Source organism: Tinamus guttatus, unplaced genomic scaffold (genome assembly GCF_059628265.1).
Source record: "Tinamus guttatus ecotype Peru unplaced genomic scaffold, ASM5962826v1 Tinamus_guttatus_pri_ptg000240l, whole genome shotgun sequence".
Lineage (NCBI taxonomy): Eukaryota > Metazoa > Chordata > Aves > Tinamiformes > Tinamidae > Tinamus > Tinamus guttatus.
Window position 1 is genome coordinate 8,256,974 of NW_028288774.1, and position 17,149 is coordinate 8,274,122.

The 17,149-nt window shown below is 47.0% G+C and overlaps 1 protein-coding gene across 1 annotated transcript; it reads left to right on the forward strand.

Moving 5' to 3' along the window:
• The first annotated feature begins 15,582 nt into the window (after positions 1-15,582).
• Positions 15,583-16,848, forward strand: RASSF10 (Ras association domain family member 10). Its single transcript, XM_088525944.1, has one exon. It carries the CDS (start codon positions 15,583-15,585, stop codon positions 16,846-16,848), a length of 1,266 nt encoding a protein of 421 aa, XP_088382070.1.
• Positions 16,849-17,149: the final 301 nt, after the last annotated feature.

Genomic DNA, 17,149 nt, shown 5'->3' on the forward strand with positions numbered 1-17,149 from the left:
AGGTCTATAAACGAAGGATAATGATCAGTAGGAAAAAAAGGAGGAGGCAAGAGAGTATAACGCAGCACTGCAGGGATTGTTAGTGCCTGTCTTGTTTAGAAAGACTAAATAAAATTAAAAGAAATACTAAGTCTGATGCTATTTTTAGGGTGAAAAGTTTTACTTAGTTTTACTTTTCACCCTAGAGACCAGTTAAAGGAGAACACACTCCCTGATCACTTAGATTACTACTCCAAAATCGTTGCCAAAAACTTGTTCAGTCCTCTGTGTTTCTCTGCATTCAACGTAAGAAATACAAGAGGTAAATTTTACTTGATAATAAGTCCATGGACAAGTGGCATACATTACCACAAAAGAGATGATTCGCGAGTAAATGAAAGTTTAGATAATCTAAATCATGGACAATGAAGGGAGGAAAAAAAAAAGCACAAGATCACTTGGGGATCACAAGATTTGGGGAGGGACACTAAAAAGTACATCTTTGCAGATAGTAAGTCAGTTGGTAATACAGAGCAGGTCTGGATCCAAGTTATTCTCTGAGTTAAGACCCTAAGCAGGGCTATTTAGAAAACCCCATTGGATTCGAACTGTGGGTAAGGAGTGGTGCAAAAACCTCAGTGCTCTGCAGCAGAAGAAAGATTTTTCAAATGCTTCTCCATTAAGTACTTCTGAGAAGGATCCCAACAGCACTTGGCTATACCCGAACTTTAACACAGATAAGGGAGAAATCTTTAAATCTTAAAAGTTCTTTTGAATCACACTGTAAATTTCTCCCTGAGGAGACTGAACTTCTATCAACACAAAATCAGTGACTGCCCCTATGCTAGAAATCACACAGCAGAAGAAAGGTGAATGGTAGTGTTCCTTTACCATCTGGTGTTGGAGGTGCTGCTTACTATTAGCTCAGGCACTGGTTAGCAGCTGTATTGAATTTTTAATGCTGCAGACGGACAGGGGAAAAACATTCAACTTAATGTGAAAAATCATGAAGTCTTAATTTAACAGTGAAAGAAAGCTTGCTGGACCCTTTGCTTGCCCTGTACAAATGCCACTTTATGCATTTCTCCTGCAAAAATAATGAGTGTTGACTGTAAAGTGATTCTCCCAATCCAACTCAATTCCTGACACAAACAGTTTTGATGGCTAATGCAGGGAAATTATCAAATCACTTTCAGAAGTTAGATATTTGATTAGGTGAATACAATAACTTCCCTTAACCATCAGAAACTATAAGAAGTGTAGGGTTCGGTTTCAACACACAGAATTTGCCCAGTGATGCTGACTGAAAGGACAGAGAAACAGAAAAATTGTTTTCCTGTCAAAACACTTGATCACATCTTTAATTTTAAATATATGAGTAATTCACTAATGTCAAGAGAGTACTTTGATGTAAAGGTGATAATTGTTAATGAGAATCAGCTTGCCATCAAAGTTGTCTGTAACTGACATAGCCAAAAACAAGGTATATCATTGTAACTGAGAAATGAAATCGCCTCACTTCTTAGTATTTTCACGAATGAACTCTCTCTTGCAAATATTTAACAAAGCTAATATTAAGTTAATATTTTTTCCTCTTTTTACATTTCATTTAATTTCATTTCACTACCACTTATATTCATGCAGTATATCCACTGCCAGAACACAGTAAGTATATTGTGGCACTGTGGGAACCTGCAGCTGATTTGCTGCATGTGGGTGGCTCCCAGTGCAGATTGCACAGATATCCAGCCCTGAAATGAATGTCTTCACCTTCCTGTGAATGAAGTATCATGCTTAATACTGCATGGACATAATAGCTTCTATTTCATGTGACATGACTTTTTGTGCTGTCTTGGGATTCACAATGTAAGAATACAGCTAGCAAATGCTAGTTATTATTTGTCACATGAGTGACAAATGGTTTTCGAATGACCCACAAATTGTTGTAAAGATTCAGATTTCTAATGGTGCATCAAAACGCTGTTTGGCTCTCTAGGAGCTTGCAAAACGAAAGGCAAGGCAAAGCCAAGCACCACAGGCTGGGTTTTAAACACGCAGGTAACTTTTCTGCGGGACAGTGTGACATGGATTTGGAGGGGATGTTCCCCCATAGAAGCGAGAGCCCCCAGAGGCACTGGCTAAAGCGCTAATCGATGCGTTAGCCCAGGGGTCGAGGGCCCCGCTCCTGATTAACGCCCGCCCATGCCGCCGCCGCCCAGCAGCCGCCACCGGCCCTCCGGCAACGCCGAGTGCCGTGCGGGGAGACCCCGGTCCGAGCCGAGCCGAGCCGAGCCGAGCCGAGCCACCCCGCCGCCCGCGCCGCGGCAGCCACGCACCCTGCTCCGGACGCTCCTCGCCGCCGCCTCGTGCGGCGCCCGCCGCACGCGCCGCCCAACGGCCGCCCAACGGTCGCGCAACGGCCGCCCAACCGCCAACCGCCGGGCGGCGCCAGAGACCGTCCGCGCGGCCGCCGCAAAGCGCGCGCGAGGCACGGAGCGAGCAGCAGCGAGCACCGTCCATCCCAACTCGGCACATTCATGGTGACACCTGAAATTAGATGGATCGCTTCCGATTTTTAACCCGTAGTAAGCAGTAGGAAAATCAATAAAGCAGCAGCTGGGCGGGTATTTTGAAGAGGGAGCTGAACCACGTGCAGGAGAGTGAGGTGGGAAGGAGGGACCAAGACAACTGGAGTGCAGGCAAGGAGGGAAACCCTTCTCTCACACCCCCAGCCTCTCACGGGTGAGAGGCACTGTCATGGCTTCACTGGGGGCCTCAGGCTTAGCCCAAGAAGTAGGAACATTTTGCCAAACCAGTGGGAACTCTAATGATGAAAAAGCATAATCATTACTTTTACACAAAACAGAGCAGCACCAGGGATACTGCTGGAATGTGAAATAAGAAAATCGGTAGTGGGGTTTTCCTTCAGGGAGAGAGGATCTGTGGTTGCATTGACATGTTTCATGGCTAGGCATATATTTCAGCAAGTGCAACTGCCAGCTAGCAGTGCATTCACCCAGCACAATAAAAAACCACAACCAAATTCCCCAGAAGAATGACGCTAGCAGCAATATCTCTTTCTCTCCCGAACTTATTTTCCTTTGTTATTTTGTTGGTGTTGGCACTTCCCTTTTCTTTTGAGATTATATCCAAATCAGAAGGGTCGCATTGTGCTGAGCAGATAGCAAACTTCACTGCCCGAACATCCATCTCCTCTACACTGAACTCGTCAAGCTCTGTCGGGTCGCTCTCCAGACAGCCAAATCTCCACCCTGACCCTCCCCTGCTGTATCCTAAGACGAGTGCAAAGAGAGCACATGTGTAAGCACATACAGGTAGAAGAAGCAGAGGGAGTTTCACAGACTGCAAGTTAAGGCAGGATAGTGGTCACACCCCCACCTTTTCTCTCACTTGACTCTCCATCACAGCTGTTCCCTGCTCTTGTTTTTCTAGAAAGGTTTCCACCAACTTGGGGGAAAAAAAAAGGGGGGGACTGAAGCCTTACAAATGGCCACTGTCCCACAGATTCACACAAAACAGGACAAACAAGATTTTTCTAGGAAGTACTGAATATCAGCAAGATCAGAACTGACTTGGTTAGAACTCAGGACTACCTGAAAATTTCTCAGGCACTTGATTCCCAAAATGGGCCACATGAGCACAGAAGACAAGGCTACCAAATAGTGGACAAAACTATTTCGTCTACAACAGTCTGCAACAGCCATTAGCTCAACTGATACTGAACCCTGAGATTTTGCAGAGCAAACAGCAGAGTCACCACAAAAATGTTATTTCTTTCTCAATGATTTTTGACTGAAAGCAATGATGAATGAAACCCAACAGTAACATCTTCTCCAGATTCCAGGTCTGTTTGCCTCACTAGGTCACACTTTTTATATACTCTCATCACATAGCCTCTGCTCCCCACCACTTATGACCACTGCCTCTTTCAGGGCTGCAGCTGGACAACAGACTATTTTCTGCTGAAGGAGAGAGGCTCACTTCTGCATGAGACTGTACTTCCTCAGGAACTTGTCCAATCCCCCCCAGAATAAAAGAGCATACAAACCTCACCATATTTTTGATTCAGGTATGATATGTATTTCTTTCATATACTTTGTCTATTCTAAAGGCAGACGAATGTGAATATAATGTTTTAAAGTCTATACAAACACCGCACTATCCCCACACCTCAGATACATTTGAAAACAAGGTACATATGAATATTTATTCATACCAAAAGTTGAAGGCAATGGGAAGACAGCATGGCAAAGACAGAAATTTAAGTTAAAAAGGGCATGTTCTGGCATGTTTGAAAACCTAGTTATTACTAGCAACGGTGAGGGTGGCCTGCAGTCTATTGGAACCACCTGTGGGACTTGACCACCTCTGCATTCTCCAACCAGTGGGAAAAAGGAGCACTCAGCAGCCCGTTCACTCCATTACAACATCACTTGTTTTACTGACAGGAAAGTGCTGTAATCGCATGACAAGAGTCTGCCCATCAAGTAGTGGCCAGTTTCTCTCTCTTTCAAGGAGTGTAACTCTTGCTGAAAAGGAGAATACTGAGGACATTCCCGGATTTGAAAATCTCTTCCTGCCTCCACTGTGTTCCTGAGCACTACTGAGGCAGTCAACTTCCCTTGACCTGGGTGGGAGGTGTGCATGATTAAAGCCAGCAGAAGAGAGGCAGGAATGAAAAATCACAAGAGCCTTTCTTTTTAAAAGAAAACAAAAAATACTTCCAGCAATGAAAAATCTTTTCTGTTCCCAAGGGCAAACTTTGAAATCAAAATAACTGTTACACACATATATCCTATTATTTGTTAACAGGTTTCACACAAGTAACTCGCTCAAATCACTTTGAAAACATTTCCTTTAATATAGGACCACAGGAGATAGATTAATAGCGTGCAAGCCTCTTGCTGGATGCCAGAGGCTCTGGAACACTCCACTCAGCACTTTGTAAAATTATCTCCCTTCAAAAGAATTTTCTACTATACTGATTGAAAAGGAAAAGAGAGTCAGGAGCCAAGTAACGCGAGTGCAAATTAGAGTAATTTCCATTGCACATCTATGCTCACCCTGCATCCTGCACGCACCAGCCCTCTACTCATCACGCAAACTCGGGTGTCACACACAGCTGGTCACACCTGGCTGCCTGCTGAACAACTGCAGCTCCCGACAATGCTACTGCACCATGGAAATGAGCCACAAAAGAGTATCAGGCACCACAGGAGGGGCTGCAGGAGCCAGCACCCCAGCAGCTGCTGGCTGTCACCATGCGTGGCATGCTGTGACTGGCTGCCACCAGTGTGTCCCAATGAAGTGATACAATAAGGGGAGTAGCAGCGACATTGGTGGTAGCCACTGGCGTCAGTGCAGAATACCAGCCCTCTGGGCCCTAGACTGGGGCTGCCAGCTTGACACAGATTTCCTGACAGGTCCACCACCTCAAGGTTGGCTTTCAAGGCACAGCAGAGACTTAGAAGTTTAAGGCCAAGATATTTTCCGACTTTCCTGATCTGCTTCTGCAGACTTGCTCTCCGTTTCACAGCAGCCTCACTGTGGCCCTTCTAGAGCTCCCTTTACCTGAGGGCCTCCAATGTTCCATTTGGAAACTGCAAGTGGCCCTATGAATGAAGAACACCATATACAGCAGAAGGTCTAGGGGAATTGTTCAACAGTTTCCACACTCAGGTTTAATTGCAATCTTTGTGTTAAAAGTTTTTACGTAAATATACTTCATATAAAAGCTGAATCCTGGCTTTCATATAACAGGCACTAAAGCCAGGGACAGCTTTGTGGATATTCAAACATGCCAATTACGCGGATCACTCTGTTAAATCAGGGCACCAAGCTGCAGGTAGATTCCACTTCTCAGAATTTAGTCCAGTATATTTTCAGACCCTTGCTGTCAAGCATTTTGATATAAGATCTCAGCTTCCTTTCAACTTTAAGCCAAAAGGTTTCATATAACTAACATGGGATGCAATGCGGCTAAGTATGTATTCGAATAAAGGAAAGATGAGGCCTCAACTTCTCCTAGGCTATGAGGAGTGGAGGATTGCGCCATATCGCTCTGAGCAGCTCCAGCTCCCCTTGAAGCCTATGGCAGCAATCCAAGATGTCTCTGGATCAAGTCCTCACTCATTCAGAAGGTAATTCCGGGATTTTCAGTGAGGACTTTGTTTCTCTTCTGACTTCTGATAATGCTTTCATGCAATTAGTGTTGTAGCTTCCTTTCCTCTTTCTCTACTTTTTTTAATCTTTTTTTCAAGAAGCAATAACCTACACTTTTTGTTATTTTTAATTAATTATTTTGCTTTGTTACATTTTATGTTGCACCTTTTGAAGTTCAGAGCAAAAGGGCAACTCCTTGGAGCACAGCATAGCATAGCAGGGGCCAAGAAGGCTGTTAGGAGACTAGATAAGCAAAACATGGACCAGTAAGCTACCTGACCAGTCTAAGGCCCTGTCCATGACTACAACACTGAATACTCCCAGATACCTTAGGAAAAACAAACTTTAAAGTGTCCACAGTGCTAAAACAGCAACACCTTTGCAAGGGGTGAATCAGAATGGAAGAAAAGTCATGTAGTTTTCACACTCAAAAGTTACCCTTCTTTCCTGATGTCTGTGTTGAGAAACACTGTCAAAACCAAGGAATGACGCTGGTCAAACAGGTTAGAGATGAAGTGGAGGAGTAAAGGATTAAAAATAGTCAGAACAATGTAGGATTTAAAATCTGTATAAAGATGTTTTTCAATTCAAATAATCTTAATTTATATACAAAAACAAATAGCTGACAAAGTTCTAGAGTTTAAACTGTAGTTAAAATCTGGAGCCCATTTCATTACGGAAGATGAAATCAGGTTAAGTTTTCTTCTTCAAACAAACTACAAAGGATTCAAAGCCTGTCAGGAGCTACAAGATCAAGGAACTGTAAATAATATAGCATCAAAAAGGTGTCTGGACCAAATCTCAGGCTGGTATAAGTCGCACAGCTTTGAGAAGCTAATTGACTTTAGTTACCAAAACTCAAGATTTATGATGAGTATTCCTAGAGCTTGTTTTCTGATAAAAAGAAAAAAAAAAACACTCAAATGATCACCATGAATTTGCATCTACCTGCATAGTAATTATAGATAATATAGATTCTATACCTATAAAGGAATTGTAGGCACTATAGATACTAGAGATTCATAAATATTATAGGTATTACTATAAAATACTTACAGATATTAGAGATACTATAAATTTGCATGCAGTAACTATAGATAAGTGTCACTTATTAGATATAAAACACGTGCTCCATTGTAACAGCAGTCTTTTTGGGTGCTAAATCATGAAAAAACAATGACTCTTCAGTCATTAATGAACAACAACTAAATATTATTCAATATATTAATTATATTACTAAATATATTTATTATATATTAATTAAATAAACAGCAGAGAGCACTGTAACTGTGGTCTGCCCGTGTTACTTTTGCCCCTGAGTTGCTTTTGCTTTTGACAGCTGTCGTGCTGAGCGCACAGCGGGGAGCGCACGCAAGGCACGAGAGCATCAGCCACAGCAGAGCCTCCCACGCCGGCGCCCCCGGTGACTCCCTGCCGATTGATTATAAACTGGAGGCTCTTTCAGCACCAAGAGAATCACAAAGCAGCAGCCCCAGGAGCACACAGAGTGGGTGATGGATGCAGTATCAGTCTTTCCTGAGTGACAAGTGAATGGGGCAGATGTAGCGTAGCTTCTTATACAATTGTGCTTTTGCAAGCTCACCTGGAAAATCTCTTCTGTGAAAAGCACAGCATTACATAGAATTTGCAGGGACAGTAACAATGCATCATTTTGCTTGGTGCATGTAGCTCCTGCAAGGGCCTAAGAGAACTTAGCTCTTCCAGAAACTTGATTGCCATTACCAGCTATGGTCCCTATTTTTACAAGGATCACCCACTGCATTTCACAGAGTTCTTCCTGTAAGCTTACAGAGCTTCCTGTCGCTTCCTTTAAAACCACACTCCACAAGCTGACAGATCCTACCAATTTCCTCAACATACCCCTTGAGCTTTTCTTATTTTCCTCACAATACTCTTGCTGTTGACTCTCTGCTGCTTTCGGCACTATTTAACACTTATGGCCTAGCTAGGGATCACATTATCCCATTTAGCTGAGGAAGCGGAAAGTAGAAAGATCTTTTTCAAGGCAATGTTAAAAAGCACTACATAATTCAGAGGGCATCTACAGTGTTACACCTCAGCCCCATGCTGGGCCATCCTGAATGTGACTGAGCATCTCCCTAGACCCCACTGCCTTCCCGCGACTCTCAGGAATACCATGCATCACAGAATGACACAACCTGCTTTCCTCTTGCATGTGCCCAACTCCAGGGTTTTTTTCCATGCTACTTAAGTCTGGGCTCTTTCTCATTTTGCATATTATCACTCAAATGCGTCCACAAGCATAAGCAAAGTTGCCATCTCATTTTATGTTCTGCCAGGGCAGTCCAGCCAGGACATATCAGTATTAAGGAAAACATCTTGATTTCTAAAGAGACCTCTGGCCTCTGGGCCTCATCCAACTGCCACTGCTAATGTCAGAATGGGGTCAGGGTCTATATGAATATACAGAGATTATATCCAGCCTCATATTTAGATCCTCTTTCAGTCATTTTGTATTATTTTTTATTGAAGTAACTTGTAAAAACTCCTTCTTTATTCATTTATGAATTTAACTTACTCGCTTGAACTACTCACAAAAACTTGGTTCAAGCTGGGCTAGTATTATGAACATCTACCAAAAATATAAATGACAAAAAGTTTAGAAATGATCCAAGGATGCAATCAAGTTGACATAACAATGCAAAAATTGAGGGAGTGCTTTCTGCAAAGTTCTACAAAGAGAAAGATCACAACAGAACAGAATGTGGCTGAAGAATATAATAATCTCACAAACAACCTTAATGCAGTATGGATTTGATTATACTTGAAAAGTAAACTGTAGTTTTTACATACGGATTTATAGCTACAAATTCTGAGCGCTGAAAATCTGAATATGTCTGTGATATGAAGACTAAAATTAACTATCTGCCCTACAAACAGAACAAAAAAAATATGTCAAGCATATTTATATAACAGACTTCAAAATCAAATTGTTTCATAGTAATATTTGAAATACTGAAAGTTGTATTCATTCCTAAACTAAATATTTCTTTATTCTCATACAGGTATGCCAAACCTTACTACTGTGGTAATGCAACCTGATTTTATCATCTCTCATTTCAGTTCCCAACACTTTTAACAAGCTCCCCTGCAGCGTATATCACTGGAAAAAAAACACATCACTAAATGTAAATTTAAGAGAAATCCATAAACTGTAGTAAAAACAACACTGGTTTGCACACAAAAATTCTCATCAACATCTGAGTGCATGTGTAGTTTGTAGTTTGGTACAATAAGAATACACACCTCATAGTCACAGACAGGGAAGGACGTCACCAACTGTTCTCCAGCTCAAATAATATATAATTAAATTCAAACCTTCGCTTTGTACCTGGAAGAATTTCATTATGAAAATGTACTACATAAAGTATACCTGTGAGCACATGTGAGCTGGAGCTGCTTGCCAAGATGCAATGCCAAGGTTGATCTGGGGCCTTTTACTTCATGGCAGCAAAGCTGAGGAACCAAATTACTCACACTGCCAGCATAAAAGCACCTATTAGCTTCATGCCTAACGAATGGGTTTCCAGCTATCAGCACTCGAGGGCCAGCTCCAAACAAAACCTGCCAGAGTTCTGTCATTCTCCCAGCAGACAGAGCAGTTCCTTCATCTGCCCGGTACAGAAAAACCAACAGGAGAATTTTGACTAACCCTGATTATGGCCAGAAAGGTCAGCTTTCTTCCTTATACATAAAACTGCCTGCACAAGAGGTCATCTGAGTGCGTATAGAGGAAACTCTGCATCATGTGTTATTGAGACCACAATGCCTAATAATTCAAAAAGAGGAAACACATTCTGATGGATATTTGTGAGCTACTACGAAAAAAAAATCAGCAAAAATATTTCAGCCCTAAAAGTAGTTAAAAATATTCCTAATAAATCCAAATAAGATAATGAATGACCCAGCACTGAGCTCAATGACGAAAAATGAAAAAATTATTACCAAGAGAATCTGAGACATCTTCTCAAAGGATTAGCAAAATGTTTAATGCAAAAGCAAAGAAGCTGCCTTGGGGAATAACTACACCTGCCATATGTGCAGTGAGTATGGCAGCTGAAGGGAGGGATCTCCTTATACCTAAATCTTAATTCATTTCTTGACCAGTGAAGACTATTTAAGCTAAGACTAAGCTAATTGAGTAGTACTAGATTGTTTTCAAGAACACTTAACACTTTCTGGAGAAGAGCTTGTACAGCCATCATTTGAGGCAGACCCTTCCCATGCCCCCAAAGGACACTAATGCATCTCCCCTGTCTTCACCAGAGTCAGAGCTTTGTATACCTGCTATGCGCACTACGAGGAAGAGGATTTTGATTCTCTTAAATATTGTCTCCTTTTCTGTCTATGCTCATTAGCATTTAGTAAGAAAAGAAAATCTGAAACGTAAGATGTAAAGGGAGAGGGATTTATTTCCATCACAGGAATCACAGGCACATAACTAATAAACAAGAGTGAGTGCTTAAGGATTTGGCTCAAAGATGAGAAGTTGGAAAACAGTGGTTCTTGGTACTAATCCTTGCCATGCCCCTAACCTGCTGTATGGCACGGCTTAAGCCTTCAAGGCAGGGATGGTCTCTTCCCATACGTTTATGTTACACCTAACATGCCAAGACTTCCAGGCTCTACTGCAATGTAAATATACGTCATCATGATTTTATTTAATGGTCGTCCACAGACATACCTGCATTTTCAAAGTATTGCAGAGGGATCTACCCATGCAGTCCCTACTGATTTCACTGGAAGACAGTTCCTTCCCAACATACCCACTTATTGCTTGGGTGTGTGAAGACAGACAGACAGACAGAAAGAAGGCTGGATAAAGTAATCTTAGCAGTGTAACCCTACATTAGCAGCTATTACTCCAACAGACCATACCAGAGTCTTTTGAAATGGATCACTCCAGCATGCAAGTAGCAGTAGGAATGCTAAGTAAAGAGTTACTATGTGGCATATATGTGAACTGTACTGGTCACCTACACTGTAGTGGTTACATATCAGTCTTGCTTCTGCAGAAGCAAGAAAGTCCCCATTAGCTGCAAGAAACCGACTGAGAGTTCATCAGTCTTCTGAAGAGCCATGTTTAGCAAATGTGCTAGTTCCTTCAGTGGAAAACCTGAAATGAGCTCTCATATCTCAACTGTTCACACACAATTTCAAAAGAAAATCTAAACCAATCTTACAAACTATTTTGACTAAAGTCTGAATATTCTTGCTAATTGAGTGGTTCAAGCAAGTCATTCCACGTATGCTAACTAAGGTGATTTGCTTATTCACAATATGATTTGGTTATTCAGCTTTATACTTTCAGGAGCAACTAGGTACAAAAGGAAAAAAAAAAAGCATTCGTGAGAAATGTAAGCTTAAGTAGCCTCTTCACACAGCTGTGAACACAGGCGAGCGCTGCAAAAGGCTGTACTGGATTTTATTAACAGTCAGATTATGTCTCGGGACTTCACAGGCTTCGAGAGAAAGCATCACAAAGCAACAGGTAGAGGGGACCAACAGCTAAACCTCACCAAGGAGGCTCCCAAGGACCATGGGACAGGGAGCCCGGAAAAGCCGTGTCGCTGCTCGGGATCACAACAAAGAGCAGCAACTGCAGCAGGCACCGATGGCTCAACAGATTACCAGTTGCAGCCTGCCTTTGCTCATCTCCCCGAGTCTGAATCCTTTTGAACTGTAACCTCAGGAAAAACAAGCAAATTGTCCCAAGTGTGATCTAAAAACTAAAAGCAACTTCACTGGGGAAAAAAATAAGAAAAACACCTTGTATCTGAATCTCTGGATTTTTTTCCATATAAATGCTTTTGGAATAAATTAATTACATGCCTCACATACAGTTCTCAATATTTCCTCCTCCTATACGCAACATCGATAACGAACACAGGAAATGCATGTTTATTTATCAACTTTTGGGTTCCAACTCTTCCAGATAAGGTCTAGCACTATTTCCTTTTATTTCTCAAAAATATCATGGCTGAAATTTTGTTATGGCCACTCAAGTCAAAAAAAGAGGCTGAGACCTCACTGTCCGAGCCTATAACGTGAGCTGATGTTCTGATCACAAAACGCTGTGGGTAATTTACTTGGATACTTCCAAAAAAAAAGGGGGGGGGGGGGAAGAGAAGAAACTTCATGTGAGATGCCAGAATACAGCTGATTTCTCATCACTCTGCCTTGTAACTCTTCTGCAACAGACAAAAAAAATAAGCTAGTCTACATCTGGCTTTTGAATTTTCAATGCAGCCTGAAAAGTTCAGTTCAGAAATCTCCATATGGGGGTTAGGTAGCTGTTAATAATAATAAAAAGTACATGCCACACAGCAACACACCTTGCATGCCCTATATAGTGTTCTGTCAAGTAAGTTGACGCTTCAGAAGCGGAGTCTGCTGGCAAGTGTGCACTGATGCACATGTACACGAATGGCAGGTCTGGATGGCAGATGGTGTCTGTCGGATTTCAAGCTTTCAGCTGTGGGGCAAGTGAGATTCAGAAATTACAGCAGTGCTTGTCCAGTGAGGGGCGGATTCAAGAGAGGGACAGCTGCCTTTTCCTCCAATCCGAGTTTTTAATGAGTGTTTTAATATGCCTCTCTGTGTGTTACACTTCAGGCCTGTCAGTCTGCAGGTGCCAGGCTGTCCTGAAGGAGGAGATGGTTTGGAGCAGCCTTCATACTGCTGCTTCCCCATGCCCTGCCACAGACCTACACATATTCCCTGCTGAGCTTGCTCTCCCATGTTGTCACTGTCTGTAGTTCGGGAACTAATGCAGACTTCTTCATCTCCCTCTCCCGTAGAATGATTAAAAGGAGAGAAAGAGAGGAAGGAGGCAGAGAACTGGGCAGTCAAGTTTGGTGACTAGTGACACTGGGGTAAAGAAACTTGATTTGCTTCTGACACTGTCACTACCCTGATATATAACCCTAGGCAAGATGCTTGCCTCCTTTAGGCCACAGCACTCTTATCTGTAAAACTAAGATAACAGCACAGCCTTCCTCGGTAGGATGCTTTGAGGTCTCTGGATGGAAAGCAAAGGACTCCCAGCACTCACCTGTATTTTGGATTCACTGCTGGGCATGCACTTTGCTTCAGACAAGTATTTAGAGAACTGAAGCTCTCCAACTTTCGCAGCTTTGGTAACACCTTCCTGAGTTTGCAGATAGCCTGAAACTCCCGCGGGTTAAACTTGAACTCTAGCACTACACATTTCTAAAGCCAACTTTTAAACCACAGATTATATAAACACTCATCTGATGGGCCTATCCTACAGAAGACAACCAGCTCTCTCCTTAATCCTACAGCCTCCAACTGACCCGCCAGCCCCTTCTCTAGTAGGGCTGCCTTGGGGGCTCCATGTGGAGGCAGAGCCAGTTTTCCACGCAGAGATGTGGTCAAGGGAAGAGGGAACAATCACCTCCCAGTTTCATTCCACAAAGGTAGGCTTGGGTGCTGGGGAGATACAGGCAGTCAGACGAGTTGGAGCTGCTTGACCTGTGGGGAGCAGAGGATGTCTCTTCACATCACACCCTGCTCTTCCCGTATTGTCCCTTGCCAGAACCGAGAAGCTTAAGCAGCTTCAGACATTCCCACAGGAAACATGCAAAATCAGATTAAAACAGAATGAGAAAGGTAAGAAGTCACTGGTGAAAGAGCCAGACAATTTCTCACTGCTGAGTTAACTCCTGCTCTTGCTGCACTCCATCTGCAGCAGACAACAAGGAATGGTCTTTCCAAGTTTCAGTCTCATGAGAGGAACAGCGTTTTCCTTTTCCAGTTCCCCTGCATTTTTTTTTACCTTGAACTTTTCAGAGGAAAACAAGAATTGCACAGGCCCGTTTCACATCCCCTTCCTTTCCACACACTATCGCTTTGGGGCTGTGTGAGCTCTCAAGTTTGTCCCAGGGTGACGACAGATATACGACTCGCAAAGCAAAATGCCTGCACACCTCAGGGATAACCTTCCATCAGCCACATTTCCCTCTATACAAACAGAGTGCGAAGACCCCGCACCACGGACACATCACGAAAGGAAAACAACTAACCCCTGAAATGAGCAGCACTAGACTTGATCATCTGACACTAACGTGAGGTGACCGCGGTCAGGAAGCAAAATTCAGCCTGTTACCAAAGCTCCCGTCTTGCGCGTCCTTATTGCAACATGCAGTGGTGACCTCAGTTCAGAGCCCTCTAACTAGAATAATAGAGGGAAAATAGCAACAGGTGCATGATCCGCATCACCTTGAGCTTCAGGAATGCTGGAATTTGGTGGTCTCTTAGCCCACTTCCTCATGGGACATCAGTCAGCATGGCAGAAACCACCACTGTCACCAGCTACCCTAGGGCAGACTGCCTGTCCCAGGGCTATTCCACCCAGGCAAACTAGGGGAAAGCTGGGGCAGCAGCTGCCCACGTTGACACGCTGCACTAGAGCTGAAAGGAGGGTGGTAGTTGGTTAGCCCATTATTATTGTGTGCCTTAAATTCAGGGTTTTAAACTCCAGAATTACAGCAATTAGGCTAGGCTGCCAAAACCTCGTTCCCTTCCAGTAATGGGATGGGAATTGCATCCACCCCCAGAGCCTCTCTACACTACACCCTTGTCTACTCTAGGGGCTCTAAGAAAGCCCCAGGATGCAGAGGTCATCCTGCAGGCTTTGGAGAGCTTCCCCCCTTTTCCCGTTACAGTAGTTTCTGTTGAGTAGCGCAGGACCAATACATGAAGCCCAGAAACCCACCACATCGTGAAAACTGATGCCACAAGCTTGCATGTTAGTACAGTTTTTACACAATTCACACTTAGAAGCTGGTGCTGTTCCCATCAAAGTAAACGGCAAGCTCCCATTAAAATCTGGCTCTGCTAGTATTTAAATAGCACTTAGACATTCCCATCCTTTGCATACTTCACCCGCGAAGCGCTTTACAGACACGAATTTCCTAATTACAAGCGGGCGATTTAGGGAAACTGGAAACTCCTCAGTGGAGCTGCCGTTCCCTTTGAAGAGCCAGGGCTCGCGCCTGGCCCTGGGCGGCCCGGCAGCTCCGCGGACACCGCCCGCGCGCAGCCCGCGCGGGAGGCGGACGAGCCCGGGCGGGCGGCGGGCGCGGGGGCCGGGGCGGGAGGGCCGCGGGGCGCCCACGTGGTGGCCGAGGAAAACCTGGCGGCGACAGCGGCGGCGGCCGCAGAGCGCGGGGCAGCGCCGGGCTCCGCAGCCGCGGGAGCGGAGCGGGGCAGCGCGCCGGGCCGGGCCGGGCCGGCCCCTCCGCGGGGCAGGAAGGGGTGGAGCGGCCGCCCCGGCGGGCGGGGAGGCACCGCGGCCGCGCCGGAGCCGCCGCCGCTTCCGAGCGCTCCCGCGGAGCGGCCGCCCGCGCAGCCCCGATGGAGTCCGAGGAGCGCAAGATCTCGGTGTGGATCTGCCAGGAGGAGAAGCTCGTCTCCGGGCTGTCCCGCCGCACCACCTGCTCGGACGTGGTGCGGGTGCTGCTGCAGGACAGCCACGAGCGGCGGGCGCCGCTGCCCGCGCCGGGCGGCGCGATGCTCTCGGGACCGCCGCACTCCTACTGCATCGTGGAGAAGTGGCGCGGCTTCGAGCGCATCCTGCCCAACAAGACGAGGATCCTGCGCCTCTGGGTGGCCTGGGGGGACGAGCAGGAGAACGTGCGCTTCGTGCTGGTGCGCAGCGAGGCCTCGCTGCCCAGCGCGGGGCCGCGCAGCGCCGAGGCGCGCGTGGTGCTCAGCCGGGAGCGCCCGGCGGCGGCGGCCGCGCACGAGCGGCAGCGGCGCGCGGTGCGCAAGGCCTTCCGCAAGCTCGCCAAGATCAACCGGCGGCGGCCCGCGGCGGCGGCGGCCCGCGAGGCACCGGCCGCGGAGCGCATGGAGACGCTCGTGCACCTCGTGCTCTCGCAGGACCACACGATCCGGCAGCAGCTGCAGCGGCTCCGCGAGCTCGACCGCGAGATCGACAGGTACGAGGCCAAGATCCACCTGGAGCGCATGAAGCGCCACGGCGTCAACTACGTGCAGGACACCTACCTGGTGGGGCCGAGCGGCGCGGAGCCGGCGCCGGGGCCCGGGCCGGGCGGGGAGCCCCCCGGCGCCCGCCGCCCCGAGGAGGACTACGCGAGCAAGTGCGCGGAGGTGCTGCGGCTGCAGGAGCAGCGCGCGCAGCAGGAGGAGCTGCTCGAGCACCTGGCCGCCGAGATCCAGCGGGAGCTCAACGAGCGCTGGATGCGGCGGCGGCGGGAGGAGCTGGCGCTGGCCGCGGGGCCCGCCCTGGCCGACACGGACTGCGACACCACGGAGCTGAGCGGCGGCGGCGAGGGCGAGCTGCACCTGGAGCACGAGCGCGTGAAGACGCAGCTGAGCACCAGCCTCTACATCGGCCTCAAGCTGAGCACGGACTTGGAGGCGGTCAAGAGCGACCTGGACTGCACGCAGCGCGCGCGGGACGCCAAGGAGCGGGAGCTGCAGCGGCTGCTGGCCACGCTGCGCGCGCTGGACGTGGCGGGCGGCGCGGGCTGGCTGGAGCAGGCGCGCGCGCTGCGCAAGGAGCGCGCCGACGACGGCGACGACTCGGACACGGGGCTGAGCTCCATGCACAGCCAGGACTCGGACTCGCTGCCCGTCTGCGAGTCCCTCGTGTAGCGGCGAGGAGGGGGGCGCGCCTGGGAAAGCCGCGCCGCTGCCGGGGGGGAGCCCTGCGCGTTTTGCCTGCCGAGCTTAAACTTGCTGCGAGGGGCCGCTCGTCGCAGCTCGCGGACCCCCGCGCCTCGCTCCGCCGCGGCTGCGCTCCCGTCCGACGGCTCCGCGCTGCCCGCGCTGGGCACAGCGAGCCCGGGCTAAGGCCCTCGCCTCCGAGGTAACGCGGCCCGAGCCGCGTGCGGGGCGGGATCCCGGCGCCGCGAAGGCAGCCAGCGCGCAGGGGCGGACGACAGCGCTCACCCGC

Excerpts from the sequence above, each read along its gene's own strand:
- RASSF10 (XM_088525944.1), top strand. The coding sequence starts at position 15,583 with ATGGAGTCCGAGGAGCGCAAGATCTCGGTGTGGATCTGCCAGGAGGAG.